The sequence below is a fragment of the Apaloderma vittatum genome, unplaced genomic scaffold, assembly GCF_000703405.1.
Source record: "Apaloderma vittatum isolate BGI_N311 unplaced genomic scaffold, ASM70340v1 scaffold16755, whole genome shotgun sequence".
Taxonomy (NCBI): Eukaryota; Metazoa; Chordata; class Aves; order Trogoniformes; family Trogonidae; genus Apaloderma; species Apaloderma vittatum.
In genome coordinates this window covers 29,107-41,970 of record NW_009718962.1, presented here as the reverse complement: position 1 = coordinate 41,970, position 12,864 = coordinate 29,107, and the positions used below count along the sequence as shown (strand labels likewise).

The 12,864-nt window shown below is 37.7% G+C and overlaps 1 protein-coding gene across 1 annotated transcript in view; it reads left to right on the top strand.

Annotated features, from left to right (window-relative positions):
• Positions 1 to 287: 287 nt before the first annotated feature.
• The window catches only part of ESF1 (ESF1, nucleolar pre-rRNA processing protein, homolog (S. cerevisiae)), a 30,437-nt gene continuing 17,860 nt past the window's right edge, over positions 288 to 12,864 (top strand). The window contains exons 1-7 of the mRNA XM_009870461.1: positions 288 to 975; positions 1,863 to 2,248; positions 3,015 to 3,128; positions 3,887 to 3,987; positions 5,503 to 5,655; positions 7,347 to 7,461; positions 8,387 to 8,525. Coding sequence (XP_009868763.1) covers positions 288 to 975; positions 1,863 to 2,248; positions 3,015 to 3,128; positions 3,887 to 3,987; positions 5,503 to 5,655; positions 7,347 to 7,461; positions 8,387 to 8,525 — 1,696 coding nt within the window. The remainder of the gene's footprint in view (positions 976 to 1,862; positions 2,249 to 3,014; positions 3,129 to 3,886; positions 3,988 to 5,502; positions 5,656 to 7,346; positions 7,462 to 8,386; positions 8,526 to 12,864) is intronic.

The following is a 12,864-nucleotide window of genomic DNA, read 5'->3' as shown; positions in this document are numbered from 1 at the left end:
GGGAAGCCACCTGAAGCCCTGTTCGGGGTTGACAGGGAGTCGCTTAAGGCTGTGCCAGCAGCACGCGTGGGTTTTTTTAGTTGCGTGTCTGTTATCTGAGGTAACTAAGATTTGTGGCCAAGACTGTGGGATAATTTGTGACTCGTTTCAGTTCCTTTATCTGCTTATGGAAAGACTTTCTTAGGTATCAGTTACAAACTTTTCGTTTTGCTTGTGTATCAATCTCTGTTAATGTTTTTTTTTTATTTAAAGGTGGTGTGTTTTGATTTTTTTCCCCCATATTGTAGATGGCTAAGTCTTCAAGAGCCTCAAAAATGGAGGAAGTACTGAGCGATGGACGGTTTAGCCACATTACTAGGGATCCCAGATTTTGGGAGATGCCTGAAAAGGAACGAAAAGTCAAGATTGACAAACGATTCCGAGCTATGTTTCACGACAAGAAGTTTAAACTGAAATATACGATGGATAAGAGAGGCCGTCCTGTTAACTATAGTTCTACAGAGAACCTCAGGAAATTTTATGCCTTGTCGGAATCAGACTCTGAGCTTTCAGAAGATGAGAGTAAAGAACATACTGAAAAGAAAAAAAAGAAAAAAAAAACTAAACCTAAAGGAGAAGCAGATTCTGCAAAACTAGTTGCAGCTGGTCTCCCTAGGGAGAAGAGCAAAATAAAAAACCAAGAAGCGAACCAAACACATGAAGCGGTGACAGAACTAGATGACCTTAAAAATGAAGGACAAAAAATTACCTCTAAATTCAATTTGAAACAGGACTCTGAGAAAACTGCAACAAAAATTGATCACTCTCAGGGAAATAAAGGCCTTTCACACAAAGGGAAAAACAAGCAAGGAGATGGGTCAGGAGAAAGATCAATTTCAATTCAAAACAAGCAAAAATCTTCACACTCACGTGGTAATAAATCTGTTCATGCTCCCAGGAGGGACCATTCCCTAGGAGGAAAAAAATCCCAATCCGGTTAGTTCAAATAATGAGTAGAATTCAACTGTATTTACTTAGATGCTGTTGCTTTTGTTTCATTCATATCTTTTGCAAGATCATAATTGTAAGACTGACTTGGATTCAGTGTTGCTGAACAATCAGAATTGGTCAGCTCTTCATATATCGGTGCTGATTCTTCAGTAAGATTGTGAATATCCGCCTCCTTTTAATTGTTGGGGATAAAGTTACTGGTTAGTTAGAGAAATAAAATGTATAATAGTATATACTGGATTCAGTGTTGCTGAACAATCAGAATTGGCAGCTCTTCATAAATCGGTGCTGATTCTTCAGTAAGATTGTGCATATCCACCTCCTTTTAATTGCTGGGGATAAAGTTATTGGCTAGTTAGAGAAATAAAATGTGTAATAGTTTATATGCAACCGTGTTTCTCAAACTTAATAGCAAATGTAAGGTCTGGGATTATGAAGGCTTCAACTTGTCAGTGACTGAAAGTGTAAGGATGGCAGCATCAAGCCAGTAATTTTAAAGAGAACTGGTAACTGAAAGAAAATTTTTTTTATGTTGCTTGTGCATGCATATAGCCTACGTTATGTAAATCTAATTTCTACCTGTTGATTCTATAACTAGAATAACAGATTAATATTCATTACAGTTTAAGATTGAATACAAAATTGTGGGTCTAAAGAGCGATTAGATTAGATTAGATTAGATTAGACAAGGTGAGCAGGCAATACTGATAATTTATGCTGTTTGTGCTTCCCTGATGTAATTTATTCCTGCGTTTTTACACATTTCAGGGCTTCTGTAAATCTGTAGGAAGAAAACCTGAGTTCTTTTCCTCTTTGCAAAGGATCATATGTAATTCCAACATAAGAATAGATACCTTATGTTTATCTTTCAGTGACTGTGTGCACAGACACCTGTGAGGAAAGTGACTTTAGTAAAAGCCAATTAGAGGAAAAAATTTCTACAAGAGGTGCTCTTGAGTATGCAGAATCAGAAGAAGAGGAGCCAGAAGATGATGAGGAATCGGGTGAGGAAGAGGAGCCAGAAGATGATGAGGAAGTGGGCGAGGAAGAGAAGCCAGAGGATGATGGGGAAACAGAAGAAGAGAGTGATTCAGAAGATGATGAAGAAAGTGATAGTGGGCCTGATCTAGCTAGAGGCATAGGGAACATTGAAACGAGCTCAGATGATGATGAGGATTTAAACGACATATTTCCGAAGGAGCCAGAGATCGAACATTCGTGGCGTGAGCTAGATAAAGATGCCCCTCGTGGAGACGAGGTATCAGTACTTTGCTTGTGGAAAGTTGCTACGTGACAAACTCAGAAATGTACCCTGTTATGTGTTCACTATAGAGCTTCATATACAAAAGAGTTTGTATTTTTCACAAGGATTTTTCAGCCTTTTACAGAATGCAGATGATGGTGAAATATGGCTGAGAATGAGACTTGCAGTTTTCATTGGTGTCTCCTCTTTTGCTTGAAGCAGAGGCTTGCCTATAGGTGAGCTATCTGTAAGTGAAAGAACAAACAGAACTAAGCTTTTCAGAAATTGCAGAATTTAAATAGTATTGCTTTTGTTCACAACCAATTTTCTCCGCTTTTTAAATTTATTTTTTTACCTCACACTTTAAGAAATTAAGAAATCATTAGACAGTGAAGTAGGAATTCAAAACGGAGCACAATTAGGTAAGAAATCACGCTAGTACTGTTATAATGCTGTGATACTAGTTGCTGTTGTGACTAACCAAATGATAATTACAAAATCCGAAGCGCTGATACTGTAACTGCAGTCCTAAATCTGTGACTGGTGCAGTCCATTCTACAGTGCTTCACTATTCCTGTCCTTTTTATCTGCTCTGGTCATTGGTGCTTTTGACTTTTGCTAGTTGAAGTGGCACAAAGTCTTTGTTTATTTTTGCAGCAGATTTTGTTGCTGACTTGATTTTTACCAAGGATGGATGCTAGAAAATACTGTATTCCCAGCAGCAGTCAGAAGTTAAACCTATAAACTTTTATGTCCTGTTTTTTTACCCCTGTCTGTTCAGATTACGAGTAGATTGGCAGTTTGTAATATGGATTGGGATAGGCTGAAGGCCAAGGATTTGCTGGCTCTATTTAATTCTTTCACGCCCAAAGGAGGAGCGGTATTTTCTGTTAAGGTAAGACCTGATTTCTAAAAGGAGGCCTGTCTTTTAATGTAAAAAAACAAGTAAGAAAAAAAAATCCACCAAACCCTACAAATTAAGAGTGAAGCAAGATGGTTCTGTGGAGAACAAAAAGAGATATCAACGTGATAAGTGAGAAACCATGTTGCAATTCAACTTGCAGTATGAGAAATGAACATAGTAAAGTTAGAACCCGAAGCAGTTACCTTCTCATGTCTATAGGGTTGGCTGTGAGACTAAGAGTGAAGCTCTCAAAGTTGGGTAGGGCGAGACTACATTTCTTTGACGAGTTTAATTTTCAATGATCTTTACTCTAGGTAACCCAACCTTAAATCTGGCTATTTCTAAATACTTTCCAACCCCTTTTACCATTGCACAACATTTCTTATATTTCACCATTTTTTAATAAATCGGTTGAACTCTGATGAGTTACATTTTTCCATTTTTAGTGCCTTCTTCGAGCTTTCTGAGAAATGTTGGTGAAATATCCCTCTCTGAAAAGGACCACAGTGAAATGAATGAAGTCGGGGTTCTTATTGTTCTTCATCTGTCCAAAAATATTCTCAGTCCTGACAGGCAGTTTGTTTATTCCACTATCTTTTTTCTAAATTAAAATCAATAAGATATTAAGGTTTGTGGGATTGATCCCTTTACTGATTTTAGAGATACTTCTTGAGGAGATATTTTTTCTTAGTTGGTGTGCACTATGCCTCTATAGTTAAAAATTTACTTTCATGTTGTTGTATTTGTAGATTTATCCTTCGGAATTTGGGAAAGAGAGATTGAAAGAGGAAGAACAGAAAGGACCCGTGGAACTATTTGATATTCCAGAGAATACCACAGAGAATGACGGGTATTAATTTTAACTTCAGTGAAAGCTATGTCTAATTCTCAGTGAAAATCTTGATCAGCTCCTGTTTGCAAAATTTTGTATGTGGAAGTCTGCTGTGGATGCCTTAATTTTACAGCTTTTTCAAGGGGTGTTTTACAACTGGCTCTGGTTCATTGTCAGGGTATTGAATAAGTGCATGGTAATGAAACTTGAGAAAATTTGCTTGTTGATAATTGAGTTCAAAATTTTTATTATGTAGCTCTTTGGAAAAATAAATTGAACAAACATGTGGAGAGGTTAACAGCATTTCTCCTCTATGAATTGCCATTCATGCAGTAAACTCCCTTTGTTGCTTACTGTCAAAATTTTTATCTGTATAATCAACAGGGACCTTAATTTAGGCCAAGAATTCCCAGATTGAGATTTCTTGATTGCCACCAGCAGCAGCCCTTGCTTACTAGGCTGAGCTCATCAGGCCTCCCATTGTCCAGGCTTCTTCAGGCATGTCTTTTTTTTTTTTTTCTTTCCCTTTTGTTCTACTTGAAAGTGTTCTCTCTATGGAACTTGAGAGGCTTTGCTTTTATATTTTTCCAGAATTTCCAGATGTTTGGCAGCCTGACGAGGGCTACTTTTGTATAATACATCCTGCTGGACTGCCTTATATTTGGAAAATCTGGATGCTTCTAAAATGAGTGCAGATCCCTTTCAGGAAAGTCTCTAGTGTGTCAGGGAGGTGTATGATGAGCTTAGAGTTCGTGCTTCGGTGCATGCCCAGGTTGGCTCCACTGTGTGCATGAGGGTGCATCCTGAAACATTAGATTTACGGCTCGTTGGGCATCTGGAATCTGACAGTCAGAAATCCAGTTATCCCAGAGATGTCTCAACAGAACCTGTGCATGAACCCTTCAGATTCATGGGACAGCACCTCAGCCCTGCAATCTCACTCCTTTATCCTTCCACTAATTCGTCTACTTCTTGGTCTCTTTTTCTCTTGCTCTTATGTCCTATGACTCCATCACCACCCGTGCTCCCCACGTTAATATCTCGAGTCCTTTCCTCACCCATCGCGCTTTCTTACTGCTCACTCCTGTGCTGCCTCTCTCTGGTGTGAGGGACTACAGTCCTGTCCGTACAGTCTCCCAGCTTCTCTTACACCCTTAACTTGTACCCGTACTTATGTGTAAATGCTCTTTTCTTCAACCTTGTGAAGAGCCAGGATAATTCCAAACAACTTGGTAGGAACGATTAAATGCTACTTCCTGCAGCCTGCACAGAGGCATGTGGAGATGCTACTCTGTGCCCTGCACAGGAACTCTAACCTTACAACAAATACGTGAAGCAGAGTCAGATAGCAGGAAGTGTACACTTAATAAAACTGAATTATAGTCTTTCCACTTGAGTAAAACTGAATAGATACTGATGGAACTTCTTACTGTTTAATCGTGCGTATTTTTAACGAGTTGAGTTAAAGTATTTTGCAATTGAAGAGTAGTTTAAAGCCAACTCACTTGATTATGGTGTTTTCCACTCTTGCAGGCTTTATAGGGAAAAACTGCGGGAGTATCAATTCAAGCGACTGAAATACTTCTATGCGGTTGTAGAATGTGATTCTCCTGAAACAGCCAATAAAATTTATGAGGAATGCGATGGACTGGAATTTGAAAGTAGCTGTTCCTTTATAGACCTGAGGTAAATCCAGTGGTGATTTTTTTACGTGTCGGGCGGTGGAGGGGAGGGACAATTCAAACCAACTTAAAATAATTTGAAGTAAATGATGCTGCCTTTGTTCTGTAACCAAAATGAGATATGTAAATGAATTAGGCATCCAGTGAGCTGTTAAATTTCCTTTTGATTCTTTTTCTTCTTCTTTTTTTGAACATTTTAACTGGAGTATGGAAAGTTTGAGAGGATCTCTGCACAGAGAGATTATTCTGAGGGAAGTAAGGTGAAATACTCTGGCTGCATCTTCAGCCTTTCGATATGCCCGACTTAAACTGGTAGGATTTAGAAAACAAAACAACATACTGCTGCTTTTTTTTCCCCTTTTTCCCCTTTTTCCCCTTTTTCCCCGTTTTCCCCGTTTTCCCGTTTTCCCCGTTTTCCCCGTTTTCCCCTTTTTGCCCCTTTTTGCCCCTTTTTTGCCCCTTTTTTGCCCCTTTTTTGCCCCTTTTTTGCCCCTTTTTGCCCCTTTTTGCCCCTTTTTGCCCCTTTTTTGCCCCTTTTTTGCCCCTTTTTTGCCCTTTTTTTGCCCTTTTTTTGCCCTTTTTTTGCCCTTTTTTTTTTCCATTCTTTTCTTTCCCCAAAGGTCCAGAAGTGGCTTTTTTTCAGGATTGCTTACCACAGGGCAAGATTATTGCTGCTGTTGTCGTGAAGCTGCAATGGATTATCATGCTAGCCCCTATGAATGAGCCGGAAGATCTAATATTTCAAAAGTCACGTTTGGGAAAGAAGGGATTTTAAATAATAGTTGTGCTGTATTGTTAATATTGTCTTTTGTTACAAAAAAAAGCCTTCTCATCTGAGCAGAAGAGAAGTTACTAAATGATAATAAATTTTGACAGAAGCTGGTTTTGTCTGCTGGAGCCTGTGTTATGGGCACTCTTGGAAGTCAGTGAAAGATTAAATTTTTGCTTCAAATTATTTTCTGGAGAAACTTAGTTCACTTTGAATCGTTTTGGAGGAGATGATCTCTGCCAAACGGACATGTAACTTTTCATGCTTTGAAACACAGGAAGATAATGTCTTACAACAGACACAGCTGTTAAAAATTCTTTTACTTTGTTACATTTTAATGCTGAAGAGTACTCATCAGATTTCATTTGCAATGATTTAAAAAAAAAGCCCAAGAAATTTCTTATGTAGTGTACAACGGGCTGGGGTTTTAAATCTAACTTCTTCCATTGTTACACATGACTTTGGTCTTCTACAATTCACAGGGAAAAAAATGTTTATATTGAAGATTTACTAGGTTCTCTTAAAATGTTTTGATTATTTTTTTAACTTATCTGCTTCCAAATTCTATTTTATTCACGTCTTTCTTTTGAATTTTTAATATTAAGCTTTCTGAAAAGATGACAAAACTACCCCAAAAAAACCCTCCTGCCCCTGGCAGTGCCAGACTGAAAGTTTTTTAGTTTACTTCCCAGCATGGTGATGTGTTACGCTGAAAACCTATGGAATAACTGTGCAGGAGCCACACAGCTAATCTTGCACGTGTGGAGTACTTGTCCATTTCTTTTGTCTCCTTTTCAAGCTTACTAGATTTTTCTTTTAGCGAATTCTTTTGTGCTGATGTACCATGCTCACGAAAAGCTTAGACTGTTTATACTGTGAACTGTCCTAGTGTATTTGAATAATAACGTGTTTTATTTGCCTTTAAGATTTATTCCAGATAACGTTACATTTGATGATACGCCAAAAGATGTAGCCTCAGAAGTGAACGTCGCTGCGTATAAGCCAAAGTACTTCACATCTGCTGCTATGGGAACATCAAAGGTATCTTTACAGTGTTTTTGTAATTTGTTTAGTTTTATTGTCATCTTATAAATTACCTAAGTAGTGGAGAAAAGATTCCTGCTTATCTTCACCATTTCAAAATAAAGACATAAAGCATGCTAAAAGATGTGAGCATGTTAGAGAGCCACAAGTTGCAACTCCATAAATTAGCTTTAGTTTTGGATTTTAAAAGAGAGTCGGCTTCTTTGTTGCAAATTAAATAATACATTTTGACCTCATTAAACCTCCATTACAAGTTGTGCATGGAATTACTTTGTTAATCACAGTTAAATCGTCTAATTTGCCTAAAATGGGTATTTGTGTGCAGCTGAACGAGAGCCTTTTTTGGTGGCAGTGCCAGACTTAAGCAGTTGCTTCCCCTCCTTGCAGCTATTCATTCCTACCCTGCCTTACGTGACAGCCAAAACTTCCATCTGGCCATGAAGTGAACCAAATTGGAGAAGTGATTGGTTGAGAATAAGTCATTTCTGCTGGATTATTTTTTGCTTTCCAATTGAGGGCGCAGTTGCACAAACACTTTCATTGTCCCCATTGCAATCCGTAGTGATTCCAGGAAAGAGTTGCTGTTGGAAGAGGAGAGGAGTTGAGGGGCTGCCACAAAGGAAATGGAGCTCACAGAGATTTTGTGTTGTGTGACCTGTTACAGAACCCTTCCGTGCACAAGGACACTTCTTCATTCTTTCATATAGTTAAAACTTCTTGAAACTCGCTGCAGAACAAAATCCAAGAAGTCAGTAGATTTGTTTTAGTAAATGGTTATTGTAGCTAGTTGTTGTAGAGAACCTTAGTAACAGGTTTTCATTGCTGCTTAAATTGAAGGTATCAAATAATTTTCCTTTAAAAGACAGTTACAATGTTTACTGTTAGTGTCTCAGTTTGTACAAGTGGCATTCTTGCTTTTAAGGTAGATATCACGTGGGATGAAACAGATCATGAACGAGTAATGTCACTTAACAGAACGTTTAAAAAAGAAGAAATTCTCGACATGGATTTTCAAGCCTATTTGGCTTCATCTAGTGAAGAAGAAGAAGAGCAACAGCAAGGTACTTAGGTTAATAAATGTTGTCCACAAAGTTATTAGCTGCAGTATTTTGAACACAAGTTACTTAAATATGTATATTCTATATCTTTAGAAAATGCTTTGAATGTTGTCTTTTATAGGAACAATATGATACTCATATAAAATCTGTGGTCAGGTTCTGCTATGAAAATAGCCTACCTTTCTTCCAGAGCTAAACATCTCCAAAAATGGCACGCACATACATTTTGTGTGTGTGCCCTAAAGCTGGAGGGAACTTGGTGGTGAGAACGTTGGTATTTTTTGTTTGCTCTTTTCAATTAGGAAATAAATGGATTGATGACAGAACATGTCAGATGCTAAATATTCATAACCTAGGCATGTTAACATGGAAGCAGTAGAGCTCTTTACTGGACCTTGACATGCCTTTTTTTCTTTCTTTCTTTTTCTTGTTTGAGTTGAATTATGCTTTTCAATGTTTTTTTTTTTATACATGGTAAGGAAACACCTGCAAGTTTTTAAATTGGTACCTCTAAAGCCACAATTAAGATTCATTACACAAACCTGCTTCTGATTCCCCAAATGAATATTACCACTAGTATAACCCCGAAATTACTATATTCTTTGTGAAGACAAAGTACTTTAGATGAATTTGTAGCTACAGCTTACTTAGAAGATTCATTAGTGAGAATTTGACTGAAGTATTATCACCCTAGATTTAAAACAGCTTTCTGGTTTTCATTTCTGTACTACAAAATCTCTTTAGCTAATGTAATTAATGTTCGATCAAGCCAAGTATTATGATTATAATTCCAGTGATCTCAAGTAGCAAAATCACAGGTGATGTAAATTATGGCATATTTTCTTTATTGCTGATATGATAAATCTGTTAAAGGAAAGTTGCTTTTCATCATACATTTGAATGATTTATGTAGAGAGCGAGGTAGCTATTCATTCAGGGCTGAGTGAAGATCTGCTGCCTTTTTATGAAGTGTAACACTGATCACAAATTATCAAGTGGTAGGTGATCAGTTGTCCTAATGATTCAGCCCCTGCATAGCTGCTTTCTGAATAGGAGCTTGCACCTCCCCGTGTAAAATCATTTTCTTCCCTTTTCTCTTTAACTCCTACCGCTCTCTTTCTTCTTTTCAGGGTACGTTATATTTCTTTGTCAAGTTTGACAATGCCTAGTTTAATCTCTTTATTTCTGAGATAAAATTACTTTCAGTAGAACTGAAGGTGCTTCCTTTTCAGAGGAAAAGTCTTAGTTTGGAATGGATTAGTACGATGCTTACTGCAGAAATCTATTTATAGGTTAATACAGTGTTTTGTCCTCTTCGTGATCCTCTGTACACATACCAAAGTCTCTGCAGGGCAAGGAGATACTGAAAATGCTTGTTGGGATGACCAAGAGAGGAGGCCGAATGTCCTCCAGACCTTGGAAGGTCCTGAGGGAGATGTGGTTTGTACCTCCCTGCTTCACGCCAGCAGCACCTCCTCTTGGTAACCAGGGGAGCGTGAACAGCAGTGGAGAAAAGCTGTGCCGTGGCCCTTTGGTTACTCCTAAGCTATAGGTTTTACGTAGTGAGGGGAAAGGTAAGCAGCAGAACATATTTAAAGGAACTTCAAAGTGTAGTAACGTCTCTTCAATGTTTTTTGATTTACATACTACTTAGCAATGTAAAAAGAATGTCAACCAACTTTGTAAGGTACGTAAATTGCCTGTGTATGGTGCACCAAAATGTAAATTCCTAAATTACCTTGCTTGTTTTCACTCTGTTCTTAATTAATAATTTATGTAGCCTAAATTACAAGGCAAAGAAAATTTCATTAAGCCTTAATCAGGTCTGTCAAACAGATTTATGCTGCATTAAAGCAGGTTGTTGCAATCAGAGATGAGTTTGGAGCTTGGAAAAGAGCATTGCAGATTTTTCTGGTTATAGAGTTGGGAAATCTTGTGGCAGCAAAGTCAGCTTGGCAATATCTTGACAGGGTTAATGTCCATTTGTTTCTCATCTTAAGTAAAAATGCACTTATTACCTGCACCTCCGTGAGGTTTAGTTTCTCTAGAAGTGCTTAGTAAAGCATCTAAATGGGAGCAGAAGATGCAGAGGAAAGCATTTCAGTCTTCTTAATATGTACAAGACTACTGCTGTGTTAAAGAACAGCATCTGTAATAGGGTGGTTATGAAAGAAAACATCCATTAGTGAGCAACATTTCAGGAATTTTAAAAAGTAAACTTCTGTTGCTGGAGAGGAAGAAAAGTTGACCTTACATAATCTTATCACACTAATAAATTTTAAATCTGGAAATGTCTAGATTCTAGTAGTGTTTTGAAAAGTCATTTATTAATAGAGGAAGTACATTGCCATGTCTTTAATGACCTTTTAGCTGTTCAATTATGCGATAAAACCCTGGATTCTACCTATCTGGCAGTCCAGCAGAATTATATGGCTCTATGCACGATTGGGAAAAATCAGTGTCAGCTGCTTGAATGGAAATGTAGGAATGTGGTAAGAAGAAAAAAAAGTCCTGGACATTCACATTTTTTCAGATTATTAAAATGTTTTATCTATAAACAGATTTTTGTTGGTGTGTTCTAATATGGTTTTTTTCTGACATTTTTCAACTTAAAATATGCGTGTCATGCCTGTTAGTATTACTATTATACTACAGTTTAGTATTGTCAAGTATTTCAGTGTATGGTGTGCTGTGGTGCGTAGCACAGAGTATCTCCTTCGCAGTACTTCTGAATATTCTGTTACTTGGATGCTTTTTGTTCTGGTTAGGAAATGTTTGTGGCATAAATCAAATACAGCCCATAATTGCTATTTTCACCATGAGCACCAGTGACTTAGCGTATAGTGTTTTAAATGATGCTTCAAATTAAAAATTGTGAGTTTTGAGCTTAGGCTTTTGCCCTTGCAAAGATAAAAAACTAGAACATCTTTTCTGCTCTTGTGCTTTGCACAGCCACACAGAATACCAGAACAGACTATTGGACAAAATACTTTTATCGGTGTTCTTTTAATTAGCTATTCCTGATAGTATAATCATAAAATGTCCTGAGTTGGAAGGAACCCACGAGGTTAATGGAGTCCGAGCCCTGACTCCACACAGGGCAACCTAAAAGTTAAACCACGTATCTAAGAGTTGTCCAAACACTTCTTGAACGCTTGTGGGGAGCCGTGTTTGGAGCCCTGCTCTCCACAGGAGGAGTTTGAGCCGGGAGCAAGGTCTCTCGTATTGAGCTTCCAACACAAGGCTCTACAAAGACAGAACTTCTGTTTTGTGCCACTGCACCAATGCCAGAGGTGGCCAAGTGCGGAAAAGGGAAATGTAGTTGTTGGGAAGGAGTGTTACTGGGTGGACTGTTACTTCTTTTTGATAAGCTTGCTTTTAATGATCAGTGTTAAATGAAATGAGACAGTCTGTTAAATCTTTTCACTGCTTTGAAGTCTATTTGGTGCAATAACTCTCACTACATATATAAAATTAAATGCATCTTTAACTTTTTATCATGACAGTACAGCCCAGTTTAGAGTCTTAAAAAGGAACAGTATTCCTACGTGCTTATATTTGCCAGAACTATTACAGAAGGCTAAGAAGAAAAAAAGCCAGGAAATAATATTTACCATTCATTTACTGTTAGCTGTCCGCATTCCCTTCTTCCAATATCTGGCTTCTCCCTGAGAAGTAATCTTACAAAAAGATGTCTATTGTGATATGCTTTGAAAAACTTTCTTTTGATTACCTTGAATTCTAGATTTTTCCTTTTTTAATTATCATTTGGATGAACTAATGGCATTTGCACAACTTCTTGTTCAGAGAATGCTGAGAATGCAGGAAAGTGGGGTTAAATCCCAAAGTTTTCTTTGCCGCTGTTTTCTAGCTCAACACTGAGGTCAATGCATTTAATTTTTCATATCACGCTGTAGTACAGTGCAATAACCTTAACCTCAGACTTGCTTCTTGAATGCTGGAGTGTGGAGCTTCTTGATTTTTCATTCTGCTAGTCTACATGCATTGGAGAGTTTTATTCTATCTGTCCGAATTTGAGTAACTACCCTGGGTAGAATTGTGGCATTTAGTGCATTTTTATAGTATGGCCAGCAGCATGCAGACCAGTAGCTGAATTTTCTGGTGTGCCATTACAGGGGATTTTATCTTTCCATCTTTAAAAAAATCTCAGCTTTGTCTGCTCTAATTTTTCTGCTCTCTTTAAGTTTGTAAGGATAACCTAAAAAAAAAAAAGGCATTATCTACTCACCCATTGCAACATAATCTTCTTAAAGGAAGAATATGATCTCTTCAGAACCCTGTGATTACAAGAATGTGATTTCAGCTAACACAGCTACCAGTC